This window comes from Phascolarctos cinereus, unplaced genomic scaffold, assembly GCF_003287225.1.
Source record: "Phascolarctos cinereus isolate Bilbo 61053 unplaced genomic scaffold, phaCin_HiC Scaffold_2;HRSCAF=192, whole genome shotgun sequence".
Classification (NCBI taxonomy): Eukaryota; Metazoa; Chordata; class Mammalia; order Diprotodontia; family Phascolarctidae; genus Phascolarctos; species Phascolarctos cinereus.
Window position 1 is genome coordinate 48,474,394 of NW_027555625.1, and position 19,788 is coordinate 48,494,181.

The following is a 19,788-nucleotide window of genomic DNA, read 5'->3' on the forward strand; positions in this document are numbered from 1 at the left end:
TACCAATACAAATTAGTATCTGCTCAGCATGTTACAATCTTTTAAAGAGTTGCTCAGAGGATTGGAGAGGTCAAGTGACTTGCCCTGGGCCACAGAGGTACAGAGGCAATACTTGAAACTCAGGTCTTCATGGTGTGAAGGTCAGCTCTCTATCCACTACAGCAGTGGAGTCAAATAGAAACGGGGGCTCCTAACCTACACATAACGACCCCTGTAAGATACATACTGAATCAGAAAACTACATACTGATATTATCTGCATTTTGCTATATTTTTATTTCCCTTGTGAAACATGTGCCAATGACATTTTAATCTGGTTTGGCCTGAATATAAGATCAATCAATCAACAAACATTGAATAAGCACCTACTATGTGCCAGGCACTGTGCTAAGTAATGAGGATATAAATACAATGAATCAATCAAGAAGGATTAAGCACCTGTAATATGCTTAATAAATCACTTCACAATGCACTAATAATATTACAAGATAAGTAAAAGTGATATATAAACTCATACAAATATTCTGCGGTGAATTCCAAGCATGAAAAATAAGAAGAAAAGACCTTTTCATTTCCCTTCAAGTGATCGGTCACTTCCAATTCTGCTTAAGAGATCAGAGAGGCTCTGAGCCATCACCGAAGGGCAGGAATTTTTAAAATTGCCTTAAGGAGCAGCAAAAATACTGGCAACATGCCTTCTTTCCAATGGACAAATGGTTTTAGATGGAACATCAAATGCCTGTTTCCTCCCCCACCCTTCTGCTTTCCTCACCTTCTGTTCTCATTTCCTCTCTGCCTCCCTCCCATCTTCCTGTTTCCCTCCATCTCCCTGTCCACTCCTAATTCAAACCCTGCCTACTTCCTCCTCACTTTCATTGTATTTTATCACCCTTCTCAAAAATGCTGCATTCGAGTAAAACATATTTCATAAAACCCATATTAAGACAAACATTTTTAGTTAATAAAATGTCACCTGTGCTTTGGTTTAATGTTTCATTAAGTGCATCTACATCTACGATATTTTTCTCCAAGCTTAAGTTCCTTGTTGTAAATATTACACCTTTTTGATTGACTTTATGCAGTTGTACCCACTGAAAAACAACTGCTTTTGGGCAGTACAGCTAGAGATTGTGTGAATTGTGTACTTCTTTCAGTGAAATCAGATAAGACAATGCCCTACTGAAAACTATTACTGGATATCATTAAGTTCTCAAAGATCTGACTGATGAACAGACTTGAACTTAAAGTGTTTCTTGAAACCCTTCAGAAGCATAACTAATCTAATTAAAAATAAACCGATTCCTTCTAAACCGGTATGGAACAGGTAGAATGTTGAGCAATATACATCTGAAGTGCTCTCATTTGCATTTAATCATTCAGAAGAAAAAACCTCTAATTAAAGACAGAATAAAACTATAAGTATTTAATATGCTTAAAAAAAAAACCCTAACCATTAGGCAATTCACAGCTTATCTTTGAAGTCCTATAAGTGCTTTACAAATATCTCATTTGATTCTATCAACAACTCTAGAAGGTGGGTGCTATTATTGTTCCTATTTTACAGTTGAGGAAACTGAGGCAGATAAAGTTTAAAGTGACTTGCCGGAGTAGCATAGCTAGTAAGTGATTGAGGTTGGATTTGAACTCAGGTCTTCCTGACTCCAGGAAGAATACTCTATCCACTGCATCACCTCATTAGAATGTAGGCTCTTTGAGGGCAAGGACTGTTTTTGCCTTTCCTTGTATCTCTAGTGCTTACCACTGTGACTAGCACGTATTAAATACTTCATAAGTGCCTACTGACTGACTCACATCCCATCCTATCCGTCTTTTCGCTATTTGCCTTGACATGCAGCCTTTCCCTGCTGTCCCTCAATGTTGGGAAGAGCAAATAAATCAATAAACCACTGTATCTGAAAGGAATATGCCATTTAACGGTCACATGGTTCCACTTACCATTCCACCTACTTCCCAAACCAAAACCACTACTAGGAGCTACTACTCTTCTCAGATAAGTTATATTCCTCTATTAGAATGTAAACTCCTTGAAGGCAGACACTCTCTCACATCTGTATTTATCTTCCCAGTGCTCAGCTCACTGCCTGACACATAGGTGGTGCTTAATAAATTCTTTCATTTCTCCATTCAAAATCTAAATGTAAAATCGGCAATAAAATACCAGTATTATTCTGAAATGCTCAGGAATTAGGTATTTTATTTTTATGGCCTTTATTTACTCTCCCTTATCCAATTTCATCCACACAAAATCTTGTCTTTATATTCCATCTAAATCTGAGAGAAAACTTAACTTACTAATAAAACTAAATGTCACACCTACTGTTTTATATTCCAGTTCGGATGAACAACAACTAATTCCTCAGCCTGTTCATGTATATTAACATTACAGGCAAAAAAATCGAAATACTGAAAGACAGCATGGAGTAGCAGAAAGAGTAGTCATCAAGCAGCTGGAAGACCCGGGTTTGACTCTTGGTTCTTCTACTTATTTTGTGACCTTGGAAAAGACATAATTATGTCTGGACCTCACTCTCTAAAACATTTACAATTCTAAAATTCTGTGAAATTAAAACAAGATTCTTTTCACTCACAATAAGAAAACAAAGTAGTCATTTATTTACAAATTTCTAAGTAACATTTATTTTAAAAATCTACATAGTTGCAAAGGCACAATTAGGTAAAAATTCAGTAAAATGACAATATGAAATACACTTCTATAAAGAAATGTCAGTAAGCTTTTATTATTTATTTTTAAGCCTACTATTCAAATGAGAAACTTCTATAGGCATGACAACTATGTTTTAAAATGTAATTCTTGTTCTGGCAGTTTTTCTTTCTTTTTTTTTTTCTCAGCCAAAGACAAGGTTTATTAGAACATCTTTCATATGGCAGTTTTTCTTTCCAGAAATATTACACACATACACACACACACACACACACACACACACACACACACACATTTATATATGTATACCTGTGTACATACATAGCATCAGACAGAGGAAACTTTTTTGTAACAAAATTTATTCCCAACTGTAATTTTATTGATAACTTTTTTTTTGTCTAAAAAGATTGGGTCAATATTTAAAAATAAGATAATCAGAAAAAAATCTATATGTTATATCTAGATTTTGCAAATATAAAATGGAAAATTGGTATGGGATATGCCAAAAAAAAAATTACTCTCATTAATCTGAATCCTTCCTAAATTCATGAAAACTACAGTGATGTTCAAATTACTTGGTAGAAGGAATAATTCTGTTATGCCTTAATTTCATGACAACGATGGTTGTAGTCATGTTGTATATTTCTAATGATGCTACGCTGACTCTGAATGGCTGACCTTGACAAGGTGAAGATAGTTTGAACTGGATGTCCTATTTTTAATTATATGTTTGCCACATGAGTGCTGGACTTTGTGCATATGTATGTTTCTCTGTTTTTATTTGTTGTGTTTTTAATTCTGTGATCTGGAAGAATGGAAGATATTACTCTTTGGAAATATGCAAAAACTTTAACTCTTAATAAGCACACTTCCATGACAGATACTGCAGGAGGTGTTGGTCTGAGGAAGTCAAATGGTTTAAGGATCACTACATGAAACAGGGTCAATTTCAAGGAAGTGCAAAGGATAGTGTGGTCAAAAAGGAAAAACAACTCCCCAAACTGACAAACTGTTGCTGTGAAATTGCCTGATTAATCTTTCAAAAACAAAGGGTCTTGTTAGAGGAACTTGGAAGCCAGAGGAATTGTTGCTGACTTCTCTGTAGTGTGGTATAGGTTTCTTGAAGCGGGAAGAATAGTGAGAAGACCAGTAAGTATATCTACTGCGGTTTACAATAAAATGAAGAGCTTAGAACAAAATTTAGTTTTATAGCTTCTAACCTAATAAAATTAACTAATGATGCAGCATATGATAAGGATAAGCAATCAGTAAAAATAGGTGTTTCCGTATTTTATCTGGCGCATTTACTTTTACTTTATTCTAAGAAAGTTTAGCTACAATTTTTAGAAGTCTTGAACATTTGTGTAATTTTAAAGCTAGAGCTAAATCACTTGCAACTCAGTTATGACTCTGTGATTCAGTTAGCATGTAATAAAAAATAAAATAAGCATTCCCATGTATATAATATCTTTATATTTACATGCTATAAATACAGCTGTATATAGTATATATACTATAGCTACTTACTACATAGAATTGGAGAGGAAGGTGTCTGTAGTGTTAAAGTTGAGCCATCTTTCCGTGTGATGTTAACTCGAAAAACCAATCTGGCCCGAGTGCTTTTTTTCTTGGAACCAGCAATTCCTATTCTAGCTTCAACATCAGCATTTCTAAGTTTCAAGATCCCTACACAGTCCACCCTAAGGAAGAAAAAAAGACGGCATTATTAATATTTACTGGTATGTGACACTCAATGAAGATAATTTCCATAAATTCACACTTACAAATTTCCATATTAAAATCAAACCTGCATATAGAACAGCAGTCTTGTTTGAGACAACGGACTACTACATCCCTTCAGTAGGAAGACAATGAATAGAATTATATATAGTAAGATTTCTTTTTATATAAAAAAATCATCAAATAAACAGAGCCAAAATTAGTGCCTATGAATTAACCAAACATCTCCTAGTTCTTTAAGGCTTGTTTATAAAGAAAAGGACTTTATAATTAATTTTTCATAAACATGAGTTATCTCAAAACAATGATTTTGTATTAATTTTTTACTCCAATATATTTGCTTCTGCATAACACCATTATTAATGGAGGAAAAATAAATGGAAGGCATGTAAAATATAAAACACCATTTTAAAGCTGGAATAGTAGTATTGGTTTAGGAAAGAGACTTCTCCTTTAATACTTTTTCACAATACAACTTAGCCTCTCTTATTGTAGTTAATTCTTATAAGCTGAGCTACTGAGTCTGCTATATTTTTTCTTTCAAAAAAATCATAAGGGTGTTATGACCTGAGTGTTTTATCAGAAATTCTATGCATCCTCACTGTACTTTTTGCCCATTTAGCGCAGTCTTGAAAATAAATCCTAAAATCAAGTAGTGTTCTAGCAAGTATCCTTTATAACCTCAATGATTTTTATGGCTAAGCACAAATAGTCATAGCATGTGAATATTCCTGCTATCAGACATAGTGCCCTAACCATTTGCTGCTTCCACAATTCAGTTATTTGGCAAAGAAAACCATATGTCAAATACCAGCCATGACAGATGACTAAATAATTTTAAATTATCTCCACAACAGGAAACAGATACTGACTTTTAATTTATTTAAGGAGAAAAAAAGGACCTTGGACATAAGACCTATACAATTAATATCTACTGAAAGAAAAATCTTACACATCATCAAAAAGGTGACTTCCCAGGGTCTAGAAAACTGCAGTGTTCAGGGAAAGAATAACAACAACAAACGGCCACTTACAACCTACAAATAAATTCATCACTGGCTCACATGAGCCCTCTCAACTCTTTCAGAGAGAGTAACTGGGCTTCTGTATAGGTACATCTTAAGTCTAAAGGGATTAGTATTATGTGTTCATACAACATAAGGGTAAAAACTGAAAAAAAAAACACCTAATGAAATACAAAAATTAAACAAACTGGTTATCAAGACCTAAAATAACATTCCCAAAATCAGTTTCAGATATGAGAAGCAGGAAAACAAATGCAGTAGACAGTAAATACACAATTGGCAAGCTTCTGACTTTTACATCAGGGTATGAAAAATCTATCAAGTATTCTTGACTTCTAACAGCTCAGAAAAACCAGAGTTCGTAACAGACTTGGATCTAGATGTGGAAGATGCCTCAGAGGCCACTCAGTCCCCATTTTACAGATGAGGAGATTGAGATCTAGGGAAACTAAGTGACTTGACAAGGCCAAGTAGTAAGCATCAGGGGTACAACATTAACCTAGGGTCCCTCTGACTCCATAGACAGGGCTTCTTTCATTGTATCACACTAAGAAAGGGGAATTGGTTAAAACTAGTCAGTGAAGGGGGATGAGAAAATGGAAAAGCAGTCAACATCACTAAAGGCCTGACTCGTGCAGTTCAATAGCACTAAAACCGAATAGCACTGTAATAAAATGAGATCTGCCTACATCATTTGGCTGACTATTAATAAAACATTTTATCTACCATGTTTTTTGTAGAACACATTAATAATATTGTAGGCATTATGACAATATTAAGAATAATAATAGGGGTAAAGACCAGGGCACAGACCAGAAGAACAGCGACCACACCTCTACCCAGCTCGCACCACTTTGGAAGCACTAAAAACCTGCAGATTCCCAGAACTAGCTTTGAAAACAGCAGCATGAAAAAGCCTGAAGCTTGGAACAGTGCCTCCCCACCCCAGGTGAACAGAGCCCAAATTCAACATAAAGTTCAAAGGCAAGAAAAAGGATGGAACAATGAGCAAACAAAATAAAACAAAATAATGAATTTGACAATTAAAAAGCTACAGTGTCTTTGCAGTGGCAGGGACAACCAATACATAAACTCAGAAGAAGACAACAATGTGAAAATAGCTACAAACAAAGCCTCAAAGAAAAAGACTAATTGGCCAAAATCCAACAAGAATTCCTGGAAGAGGTAAAGAAAGAGATAAGCGTGGTAGAGGAAAAATTGGGAAAAGAAATGAAAGTGATGCAAGAAAATTATGAGAAGAGAATTAACAACTTGGTAAAAGAGGCACAAAAAATACTAAAGAAAATAACACCTTAAAAGACCTCCTTAAAAAATAGGCCAAATGGAAAAAGAGTAAAAATGCTCACTGAAGAAAATAATTCCTTAGAATTAGAATTAAATTAGAATTAGGCAAATGGAAGTTAGTGACTCCATGAGATATTAGGCAATGATGAAACAAAGTAAAAAAGTTGAAAAAATTTAATATCTCATCAGAAAAACAACTGACCTGGAAACTAAGATTGAGGATAGATGATTTAAGAATTATTGGACCACCTGAAGGCCATCACCAAAGAACAAGCCTAGACATTATATTTCAAGAAATTGTCAAGGAAAACTGTTCTGATATCTTACATCCAGAGGGTAAAATATAAATTGAAAGAATCTACTGATCACTTCCTAAAAAGAGATCCCAAAATCAAAATTCCTAGGAATATTAGAGCCAAATTCCAGAGCTTCCAGATTAAAAAAACAATCCAAATATTGTGGAGTCACCATCAGGATCACACAAGATCTAGCAACTCCATGAAAAGGGGAGGAGGGCTTGGAATATGATATTCTGGAAGGCAAAAGAGCTAGGATGAGAACCAAGAATAACCTACCTAGCAAAAGTGAGTATAGTCCTTCCGGGGAAAAAATAAACATTTAATGAGATAGAGGATTTTCAAGCATTCTTGAGGAAAAGACCAGAGCTGAACAGAAAACCTGACATTCAAAAACAAGACTCAAGAGAAAGGCAAACATGAAAGAGTAATCAAAAGGATGCCAATAAAGTTAAAATGTTTACATTCCTGTATAGGAAGATGATACATGTAATGCCTAAGAACTTTATCAGTATTAGGGCAATTAAAAGGAATTTACATTGACAGAGGGCATGGAAGTGAGTTGATTATGCTACAATGATCTCCAAAAAAAGAAAAAAATGAAGGGGTGAAAAAGAAGGATGCATTGGGAGAAGGGGGAAGGGAGAGACAGAATGGGGAAAATTTTCTCACACAGAAGAGGTGCACAAAGAAGAGCTTTTATAGTGGAGAGAAAATGGGGGTGGGGGGCAGGAAATGCTTGAAGTTCACTCTCATTAGAATTGATTCAAAGAGGGAAATATGTATATGTGTATATATACAGAGTCTCTGTCTCTCTGTCTCTGTTTCTTTCTCTCTCTCTCTCTGTCTCTCTCCCCCCACCCCCTTTCTCAGTTGTGTGTAGAAATGTAACTTACTCAATAGGGAAATATAAGGGGAAGGGGATAAGAGAAAGGGGGAGGAGGTGATAAAATGAAGGACAGACTAAGGGAGGCAGTGGTTAGAAGCAAAATAGACTTTTGAGGAGTGACAGGATAAAAAGAGAAAGAAGAAAGCTGAAAATGGGATAAAGGGGAAAATATAGTTAGTAATCATAACTGTGAATGTGAATGGGATGAGCTTACTCATAAAATGGAAGAGGACAGTAGAATGGATTAGAAACCAGAATCCAATAATATATTGTTTACAAGAGACACACTTGAAACAGAAAGACATGCACAGAATTAAAATAAAGAGCTAGAACAGGATCTACTATGCTTCAGATAAATTTTAAAAAGGCAAGGATAGCAATCATGATCTCAGACAAAACAAAAGCAAAACCAGACCTAATTAAAAGGGATAATCAGGGAAACTACATTTTGCTAAAAGGTACTACAGATAATGAAGCAATATTTAAAAAATTTATAACAAGTTTCTCTGATAAAGACCTCATTTCTCAAATACATACTGAGTATAGAATTGAGTCAAAGTTATAAAAATAAGAGCAACTGATAAATGGTCAAAGGATAAAAAAGGCAGTTTTCAGAAGAAGAAATTAAAGGTATCAATAGTCATATAAAAATGTTATATCACTATTAATTAGAGAAAGGCAAATTAAAACAATTTGGAGGGACCTCTTTACAGAAATATTTCACTATCATAAATAGATTCACAGAAAAATCTCACTATCAGAAATAATAAATGCTGAAGGAGATGAGAGAAAAATAGGTACATTAATGAGCTATTGGTAGAGTAGTGAACTGGTCCAGCCATTCTAGAGAACAATCTGGAACTATGCCCTAAGGGCTATAAAACTGTGCATACCCTTTGACCCAGCAATAACACTACTAGGTCTATAAACCAAAGAAATGAGAGAAAAAGGAAACTGACCTGTATGTACAAAAATATTTAAAGCAGCTTTTTTTGTGGTGGCAAAGAATTGGAAATCTAGAGGACAGTCATCAGTTGGGGAATGGCTAAAGAAGCTGCGACATATGATTGTGATGGAGTACTATTTGTGCTGTGGGAAATGATGAGGGGGGTAGTTTCAGAAAAACATGGCAAAACCTATAAGAACTGATACAAAATGAAGTGAGAACTAGGAGATCATTATGCACAGTAACAGGAATGTTATAATGATGATCAATTGTGAAAGATTTGACTACTCTAATCAATACAATTGATCTAAGACAATTCCAAAGGACTCATGATGAAAAAATGTTATCCACCTCCAGAGAGAGAACTGATGAACTCTGACTGCAAATTGAAACACGATTTTCTCATTTTATTTTTCTTGCTTTTTTTTTGGAAATATGGCTAATATGAAAAAATGTTTTGTATGATTTCACAGGTATAATTGATATCATATTGCTTGTTTTCTCAATGGGCAGAAGACAGGGTGGAAGGGTGGAAGAGAATTTGGAACTCTCAATTTAAAAAGAAAAGAATGCTAAAAACAAATAAATAATATATTTTAAGAATATTTTCAAGTTGTTATGTTTCAAAGAAAATAGAATACAGAAGTTAGGCATAAAACCTAGCAAGTAAGCATGAAGTACAATGCTTAAAAACCCAATAGAAAGCTACATAAGGAAAGGTTGATGATTTTAATCTATTATATTCTATATTACTTTTACTACTTCACATTTGTTGAAGTAAATAAAGCAATACAATAAAGTGCTTAAAATCACATTTCAAAAAATCCCAAAGGCCAAAAATTAACATTTTTCCTATTCAACTACCCAGGAAAAAAATTCATATTACTTACGCCAGTGTCATGTTGTTGCTAGGGTCAAGGCCAACTTCTATAACTGTAGTGCCTTCAATATCAACTTCTTTGCAAGGAGTTGTATTTCTACCAGTTACTCTACAGGCCTGATAAAACCCATGTGGTTTCACCCGACCAGAGTCATTACCCACAAATACTTGTAGTACTACAGGCTCATTGTGTCCTTCCAGCTAGAATCAAATAGCAGAAAACAGAAAGTTAATTGACCTTCAATAATCAAATTATAAAATGACATAAGGTAACAACGAAATCATCGAATTTTCAAAAAATAAAAATAGATTAAAAAAATTTCTTGAAAGAAAAAAATGTTCCTATTCAAAAACAAAGTCCTATTTAAATCATAAGATATTAATATATTATCTTACACTAACAGAAAAAATACTATATAAAAACAAAAGTATTAATACTAATAGAATAATTAAATTTCATTTATGCTTTGGCTTTTAGTAGCTGAAGTATAATTTATGAGTATAAAATAAAATGAAAACATCTTATAACATTACAACATAACAATTAGTATCTGTTTACTAAGGTCCATGCCTATGTAATGAGTTTCATCACATAAGAGCCCGTTAGATTTGCAGCAAAAATCTAGCCTTTGGCCAAAAACTGTATTCATTATAATCCTGGACAAATGTTTCATAAAACCAGTCACAAGAAGTGTTAGTAAAGGAAAGTTCAAAACACATCCTATGTTGGTATCATCTTCTTCTATAAAGAACAGCATTATGCTATTTTTAATTCATCTAGTCTTTATGGTTTGTCTGTTTTTTTAACCAATGTGGCTACACAAGTAATGTGGAAAGGTGAGAGGTTCTTTGGGTCAGTGCTTTCATCCAAAGAAAATCTGATGGCGGCTTTCCTCTTATCTCTCAATAATACTTCTAAAGTATGAAGTCAAGATTCTAAAACACAACTACTGTCGACTACCATATTTTGCCACATAATCATCATACCCTGTGTTGTTGGGTTTTTTTTTTCCAGTCTAAAAACTGGTTTATAACCTTTCATCGCATAATTGTCACATGGCATAATTCTGTTCATCATACCACTTCAAAGGTAAACAGAGCAGCAATATATTCACCAGTAGCATATGGATACACATTTATCTCTCTCGAATAGCAAGCCAGGAACCTAGAATTCTCAGTGCATGCGCATTGTCAGTATATTTCCCAAAGCTGACTTCCGTGGTTTGTTTAAAGTGCAACAATACTAATGGTATTGTCACTCAACCCGATGAAGAGCCGTAGGTGCAAGGAGGGTGGGCAGGCAGATGAAGCTGCCATGAGAAAGTCACATGAGATGCTAAGACTCGCATCTTCCCAATTTTAACATATATTCACGAGTATTCTGTGCACCCTAATCTTGCACCAAAGACAGTTTAGTAACAAATGATTTTTAAGTAATGCCAGCACAATTTTTTAAAGCTTCCCATATTGGCTGCACTCTATTTTTTTCTGCAAGAAATTTGGCATAAAATCTGCAATGATTATGTGGTGAAATACAGTACAAAGTTTAGATAATTTGATTCCTCCACATCTTTTAATCTTCTTACAAAAAACATGATGCAAATCTACTTTTTGTTTAACATTAGAAGTCAAAACAAAAAAGTACACTGTTAAATTATCTTTAGTTTACGGCCCATTTCAGCCTCTGTTTAATTTTCTGTTGTGCTCGGGCTAAAGAAAGCCAGCAAAATGTTGTCTTACTTATAATGGCATCTGAATTCCTGAACCATGGCTTAAGATACAGAAATGACAGGGTCCTGGCCAGGTATGGAGAACACTTAAGAAATGCTTTTAAGACTGCCTTTTGTGTGGACCCTTATGAATAATTTTAAAAGCTCTAAACTAAAAATATAGGAGGAAGGAGAAAAAATTATCTTTACTAAGCTAGAGCCATAGAGAGCAGTTACAATATAAGAGAGAAATTCAGTGGAGAGAAGATCCAAGAGAGGAACCAGTATGAAAGCCCATGACCTGAAACATTAATAAACAAGTACGCAATGTTTAAGAAACAAACAAAATCAGCTAGAGAGCCTAATGCAAAGACACCAGAGGATCTTAGTGAGATGAAACGTATCTTATTCAAAAGAAAAAGGACAGATAAAAGTGGGAGGGAAAACACTGCATATTAAGAAGCTATCTTTATGCGAGGACGTCCAGAGTCTAAAGTGTGGTGGCATATATTTTGGTGACATTCAACGGAAAGAGAAGTCGAAGCTATTTTGACACTAATACTATAGAACAGAGATGTCAAATATACTGCCCATGAACCACAATCCCAAGTGTGACCTGAACCAAAATAAAATGTAATTGGGGAAATATTTAACAAAATAAATAAAAATACAATAGAATATAGATAACGTCAATATGTGGTTTTCTAAGTCAATGAGTGGCCTGCAGGGATCCCTATGTATAGGTTAGTTGCCCTAGTGTCTAGTTGAGTTTGACACCACTGCTACAGATCACCTGGACAGAAAGATGAAAACATATGAGGAGCTTGAGAAACAGACTGACACACAGACGTGATATACTGGTGACGGTGAACTTTAACTATCGAGACATCTGCTGGAGCTTTCTTCTCTGCCAAAAACAGAGAAACTAATAACTTATTAACTTATCTTAATGGTAATTTCCTCCTTCAGAAGGTAGAGAAACTAATATGGGAAATTTTTTTTAATGGATCTGATTATCACTAATAGGCACCCTAGAGTTTGGGAAACCAGTTTTCAAAGGGGTCAAAGGAAAAATAGACAGGATCCCATACACTGAAATTCTAAGAGGGGCAGGGTCAGCCCAGGAGAGAGGTAAAATTCTCAAGTAAGAAACTGTTAAGACACAAAGGGAAATAATTCAGGAGCAAGAAAACCAGAAATTTCCTGAAGAGTCCAAGAACTAACCGTTCAACTTAAATTTTTTAAAAGACATATACAGAAGATGGAGAAAAGGAAAGGTTAAAAAAGGATGGATTTTTTAAAAAACATGGCACGGTACTTCTGAACAGTGTCAGGAGTGCTAAAGTTCACAATGAGATGGAGGCTGGGAAAGAAAGGCAATGACAAAAAAAGGCTGCGTGCATGTGACATTGTTACTTTAAAAAATACAAGTTAAAATGAGAGGACTGAAGAAGAGATAAAGCTATTCTTTAAGATGGGTGGGATGGCAGAAACTGACCAGAAAGATAAAGAAGACACCGAATTCCATTTTGCTTCTCTTTGTTTTGCCAAGGCAAATGAATCTTGGAATAAAAAAGACAGAACAAAAACGGCTCACAAGGAGATGATGTCCAAAATAAGTGAGGAGAGTACCCATCTAGCTGCCTTTGATGAATTCAAGTCACCCTGTCCACATGAAGGACATCCTCAAGTACTGAAAGAACTGGAGGACTTGATTGTTGAGTCATTGTTAAAGATATCTGAAAAAATTTTACAAAGCTGGGGAAGAACCCAGAGGTCTACAGAACAGGGAAATGTCCTGATTATCAGGATTCATCTAATAAAATGACACAATAATCTTACACATGGGTTAAATAAATTAACTTCACAAATAGAAGACTGGGAAAACATCTTTGCAGCAAATTTCTCTATAAAAGGTCTGATATCCAAGTTATATAGGGAACTGACTCAAACATACAAGAACAAGAGACATTTCCCACAGATAAATAGTCAAAAGGACACGAAAAAGCAGTTCTCAAAAGAAGAGAGGCAATCTATCAACAACCACATGAAAAAGCTCCAAGTTACTAAGAAATACACATTAAAGCAATTTTGAGGCTCTACCTCATTTTCATTAGATTGACAAAGAAAGAAAATGACAACTGGATGTGAGATGGGAAAACAGGAACACTAATCCACTATCAATGGAGCTGGGAACTGATCCAGCCATTCTGAAAAGCAATTTGGAGCTATACCCAAAAAGTCACTAAAATGTGTATACCTTTTGATCCAGTGATACCACTAAAGATATATATCCAAAAGACATAAAATAACGAGTTGGAAAAGACTCTTACATACAAAAATATTCATAGAAGCACTTCCTGTTTGTAGCAAAGAACTAAAAACCATTGGTGTAGTCATGATTCAAGGAATGAATAAACAAATCATAGTATAAGAATGTAATGGAATACTATTTTGCCATAAGAAATGATAAAAGGAATAATTTCAGGGAAACGTGGGAAGATCTGTATGAACTGATACAATGTGAAAAAAACAGAACCAGAACAATTTATACAATAACACTGTAAAAATGAACAACTTTAAAAAGACTTAAGAATTCTGATCAACGCAATGACCTGCCATGATTCCCAAAGCCCTAATGATGAAGAATGCTTCTCATCCACTTTAGAGAGAGATGATAGACTTGTGATACAGAATGAGACATACATTTTTGTACATAACAATGTGCGAATTTGTTTAGACTATGTAAATTTAGTAGAAAGGACAGCTTTTATTGTGGTGGGAGACTTCTTGAGGGAAAGGGAAGCTAATGATAGTAATATCAAAGAAAAGAGTACCAATGAAACACTTTAAAAATGCAGAGGAGTAAACACGAGGATTTCAGAGACACAACTAGAAAGGCTTTCAAACTAATGTGTTGAGTTTGTTATATTCTTTTTTTTTAAGCTGTAAGATAATAGATTTTGCATTTTCACACAGATTCTTTTTCTATTCTTTGCATATGGAAATGTTTGTCAAGTTCATAATACTAAAAAAAACTTAAATTTAAGATGGGAGAGATATGGTTAGGAAGCATTTTATCTAAAAAAAGATTGGAAAGTTTTCAGTAGATTGCAAGTTCAATGCAAATGAACAAACAATGTGATATGGAATCCAAGAGCAATCTTGGGTTACAAGAGGCATAGCTTCTAAAAATAAGGATGCAATAATCCTGTTGTACTTTGTTCTGGTTATATCATGTCTACCATATTATGCTCAGTTCCAATTGCCACACTTCAGTAAAATTTTGCGCTTTTTTTTTGTGTCCCCAGTACTTAATACAGTGTCTGACACATAGTAAGTGCTTAATAAATGTGAGTTACTTCATACTGACAAGCTAGATTGTCCAGAGAAAGGCATTAAGAGTGATGAAGGGCCTCTAGTTTATGCCACATGATGAATAGCAACAGAAATTGGAAATATTTTACTGGAAAAAGGGAATATTTGGGAAGACAAGAGAATTATGTGGGGAACACAATAAGTGGTCTTCAACTATATGCAGTGGTGTAAAGTGTAAGAGAGATTAGACTTGCTCTTTTACCTCTGGAGTATAGACCTAGGTACAACAGGGAGAAGTTGAAAAATGGGCAAATTGAGGCTTGATATAAGGGAAAACTTCTTAACAATTAGAGCATCCCCAAAATGAAATAGGCTGCCTTGAGAAGAAGTCAATTCTCCTTCACTGTAGGTCATGTGAGGACAGATGACAACATATTGCATAGGGTGTAGTGGGAATTCTTTCAGGCATGGATTGGACTTGATATTCACCAAAGTTCCTTCCAATCCTCAAATTCTAGAAGCCAGGTTTGTCATATCCTCCATCTTGCATTTTCATCATTTGTTTTTAATCAAGGAAAAATTATTCTTTATTGGCCAATTTTTAAAATTTTTCAAGATGATTCTGAAAATATGGAAGTCATCTATAAATTTTACTTCAATGACTACTCAAGATTAGTCTTGTGTTGCATTGATTAATTAATAGAAGTAGTCACATAGTGTAGGTTGAGGTCTTTAAAATATTGGGCCAAAGGGGAAAGCAAGTTAAAGGTTAACTCAACAGGATGAAGCTTATCTACTGAACTAGAGGTGTACCCTCCCCTTATCTACTTCTGTGTCCCATCAACAGGACTAACCATTATATAAATCCATATTTAAATATTTAAAGATCAACTCTTAAAAATTTATCATCATCATCATCATCATCTCTGCTCTTCCTTTTCATTTATGAACATAACTGATAATTAGATTCTGAAGAAATTTTTCAGCAATGAAAAATATAATTTTGTTTTTTGAAACAAAAATCAGTTTTATTTCTTAATATCAGTTCCCCATCACTTCTTCACAACTCTCCTTTCTTCAGAAAAAGGAACTACAGAGATCTGGAAAGGGGAAGATAAAGAAAATAACCATAAAAATTGCCTTTTGTTTCAAATCTCTTTTCTAAGTTGTGTGCAGCCTGAACACCCTGAAGTGTTATATTAAAACATTTTGTATATTGTATTAATCAGCAGGAAACTGAAAAATAAAATTAAGGCTCCCAAGACCATTTTTTAAAAACTTATTATTATAACTATCAATTTGTTAGGTAAATTTTTAAAAGTCAATTCTGTCCAGCAGTGACTGACTAATGACCAATTATTTCAATCAAAAATATTGAACTAGTTTGTGTGTTTTGGAAAGACAACTTATTCTGTCCCTGTTACACCACTGCCCAATCTTCTCTTTATTCCAAACTAATTATCTCTAATTCTTTCAATGGTTTTTCATACGGTATAGTTTAGAAGCTCTTTACCATTCTTGTTGTTCTCCCCTGGATTCTTATCAATGTATTCCCTAAAATGTAGCACTTAATAAGACAATGGGAAAGATTATTAGAGAGATTCTGTTGTGCAATTAGCGGCAACTTATGTTAGTTGCAAGTCACACTAAACTGAATTTTATTGAGATGACTCAATAATTAAGAGATACTAATTAGCTTTTAAATATCTACAATGAGTTTTTGTTGATTAAAGACAATGAAATAATGATATGATTAAACATGCAGTAAAATCTTAGTGTACAGTCAAATAAAATACCTTTACGGTAGGAAACCCTTGTTGTGTCCTATCTTTCACTGAACCGCGGCTGCCCTCAGTCAGGTACCTAGCTCTGTGCTGGGTCTCAGGTTGAACCACTATCTTCAGTTCCTTCCCCTCACTTTTAACAGGATACTGTCCACACAACATAGGACTCTTCTTTGCTCCAGCTCCTTTCTGATTTTCCAATGTTCTGAGAAATTAAAGCACAACAATGAAAAAATGTCATAAAAGAATATTCAAGAGGGCCAAATGAGATTAAGGAAGAAAACAGAATAAATGGCCAAGTCAAAGCAGGAACAAATGCTTTGTTTACCAACAAAATAAACAACTGCCTAGGACAACATCCATATATAAAATTTTAAGATTTTTCAGCAAAAGTCAGATATGATTACATTTTAAAAATCAGTAAGTTGAGTAGGGGAGAGAATATATGTTTAGAGATAGGAAAAGGAATAAAGAAAAGGGGGGCAGCTTTCAGCATCATTCTCCCTAGTATTTAAATCCAAGTATATTTTAGTTCAAGTACTGTCAAAGATTGTACTGAAACTTTTCTCAATTTTTTCAAGTAGACTTTGAATATAATACTCATGTATCTGTATGTTTATAAACATGTACACATATATGTCCCATATATGTGCCACATTATTTCATATAATATGTTTGAAGTGTACTACAAAATGAATTAGTGCTATTTCCTTGTCAGATTGGCAAAAAAAGGCGGGGGGGGAGATGTTAAAGAACATCTACAATTACGTCACAACCTTCTGCATGCCATTTTGTAGCAGAAATAGGATGAAAGGAAATATAATTTTTCACAACGTGACTACTATGGAAGTGTTTTGCATGACTACACATGTATAACCTGTATTGAGTTGTTTGCCTTTTCAATGAGGGTGGGTGGGGAGGGAGGAAGGGAGAAAATTTGGAACCCAAAGTTTTAAAAACACGTTAAAAAAAATTGTTTTCACATGCAACTGGGAAATAAGATATACAGGCAATGGGGTATAGAAATTTTTTCACAAAGAATCATTATATCCATTTGCCAGTTGTACTCAAAGACAAACTTCAGGCAAGCTTTCCCAGATGTGTTCTTTGAGTGTGTTTATCTTAGAGATCAGTTTAATTAACTCCTGATCAAAGAAGCAATAACTTAAAAGCTCTCCAAGTATAGGTTTACATAATCAGGGTTTATAGTATAAAGAGTCCCCAACCAACTTGTGTTTTAAAAGTTTATTTGTGAATTGAGGGTTTGGAGTTAGAACAGATTTTCTTTGTAGAAACAAAATTTTTAAGTGGTGGAGAGGCAACCAGCTTCACCTTCGAAATCTGATTCAACCCAAAATATGCTCAAATTACTATACACCAAACACTTAATAATTATGTTAGCATTTATATAGTGCTTTATGGTTTGCAAAGCCCTTTACAAATATCTCATTTTTAAGAGGAAAACTGTCTAAGATTTCAAAGAAAGGGATAGAAAACAATACTGTAGAGATAACCTTTTCATTTAAACATCATAAAATATACTTAAATATATAAAAATACTCTTTAAATAGATTCACAACCCTATGTGCCCTTAGGATCACTAACCTAGCCCTATAACACGACCCACATGGTATACCAAGTATTCACCCAATTACTAGAGGAAGAAAGGAACAAAAGTAGAGAGAACCAGAATCTAAAAGGTGAAAGAGGATTAGGTAGTCCTTAGAAGGAAGTAGTTTCTCTGTTCCCTTTTCCAGGAAGGAGAATAAAGAGATAGGACTAATGAGGCTGGTGTGAATTCTGATGGCTAGCCAGGCAGTTAGCCAACCCATTAGCCTGCTGGGAAGGTAGGCAGGAAACAAAGCATGCAGCAGCAATAAAGGAACTAAGTATCCTGTACCAGCAATATTAAGAAGGTAGAAAGAGGCAGAAACATTCTTATAGGGCCACAGCAAGTAATAGAGGACTGGCAGGATGACAAGGTAGGGTGGGGACAGATACTAATAGCACCAGGTGAGAGAAAAGGCAAGAAATGAAGGGAAATTTTTATGGTTATTAACAAACAGGACTGAAATTTCCATTTATTTTAAAAGGGTATATATAAGTTGGGTGACTGTATTGTCCCCATTACATCCATTTCAAAGACTTCTAAAAGAATAAAATTTAAAAATAATAGCAGGAACCTGTGACCTTGCAATGTGAAGCTTGCTTTTATATTCATTAACCTGGCTAAGAATCAAACTACTCAGTCTGAACACTACATATGGAATCTTTATCAAGACATTCTATAATCATAGGAAATCCATTTGTAACAACATTTTCAAATCACTTTATTAAAACCTCATGTAAAAATCATTAGTGTGTCAATTAGCTTAAAAGAAATGTTTTTATTTTTCCTTTCTTTAGATAAATTAGTTTTTGAGAGACTAGTAATTAGGATGAATTTTACCATTCTGATATACCAAAATGTTCTCTAATTTAGCACATCTGCTGAACTGATAAAATAGATAAATCAAAGCTGAAAGAATCATACCAATGCAACCCTAACTGATTTGGGGATTTAAACTAAAATAGCTAAATTTTTAAAATTTTCTAAATCCCAGCATACAACTTCTTCAAAAATTATTTTATTTTTTAAAATCATTCTTATAATTTAGAATGCTTTTAAGGAATGATATCTAAATAAAAATAAGGATGATGTGGCAACTGTATGCAAGGTTAACTTCTAAATGCCAATCTGAAAAGGAAAATTCACCGTCTTGGCATGTTTTTTGAGTAAAATATTTTCAGCTCCTTTGCCTCCATAATCTATTTTTCTATGATATTATGCATGAGAATTCTCATCACAAAAAAAACCCCACACAAAATAGGCATCACCTCTTGATGACATCATACCCAAAATTCTAGTTAACTTCATGATGAGGAAAAATGAGGCTAAAGATTCACAGAACACTTGACAGAACTTGACAATGATATGATTCAGCATGACTTATTACATATTTTAAATTTTAACCTCTTGATACTATCTTACATATGTTCTTGAATGACTCGGAAAATATTTACTAGCAGTTGTGTTATTAGTGCATATGCAGTATTTTTATCTTCAAAAAATATTGCCGAATATCCAAGTGCAAAGTCTTCTTTTAAATGAGTCCTTATATTTTGGTCTAATATATATGCCATGTATCATTACAACTACTGGAAGAAATTTTAA

At 34.2% G+C, this 19,788-nt stretch overlaps 1 protein-coding gene across 1 annotated transcript in view; it reads right to left on the bottom strand.

The window, feature by feature from the left end:
- Positions 1 to 19,788, bottom strand: part of NFAT5 (nuclear factor of activated T cells 5) — a 145,150-nt gene that overhangs the window by 39,577 nt on the left and 85,785 nt on the right. Inside the window, 3 exon segments of the mRNA XM_020989080.2 lie at positions 4,210 to 4,382; positions 9,774 to 9,964; positions 16,587 to 16,779. Of these exon segments, the coding sequence (XP_020844739.1) occupies positions 4,210 to 4,382; positions 9,774 to 9,964; positions 16,587 to 16,779 (557 nt within the window).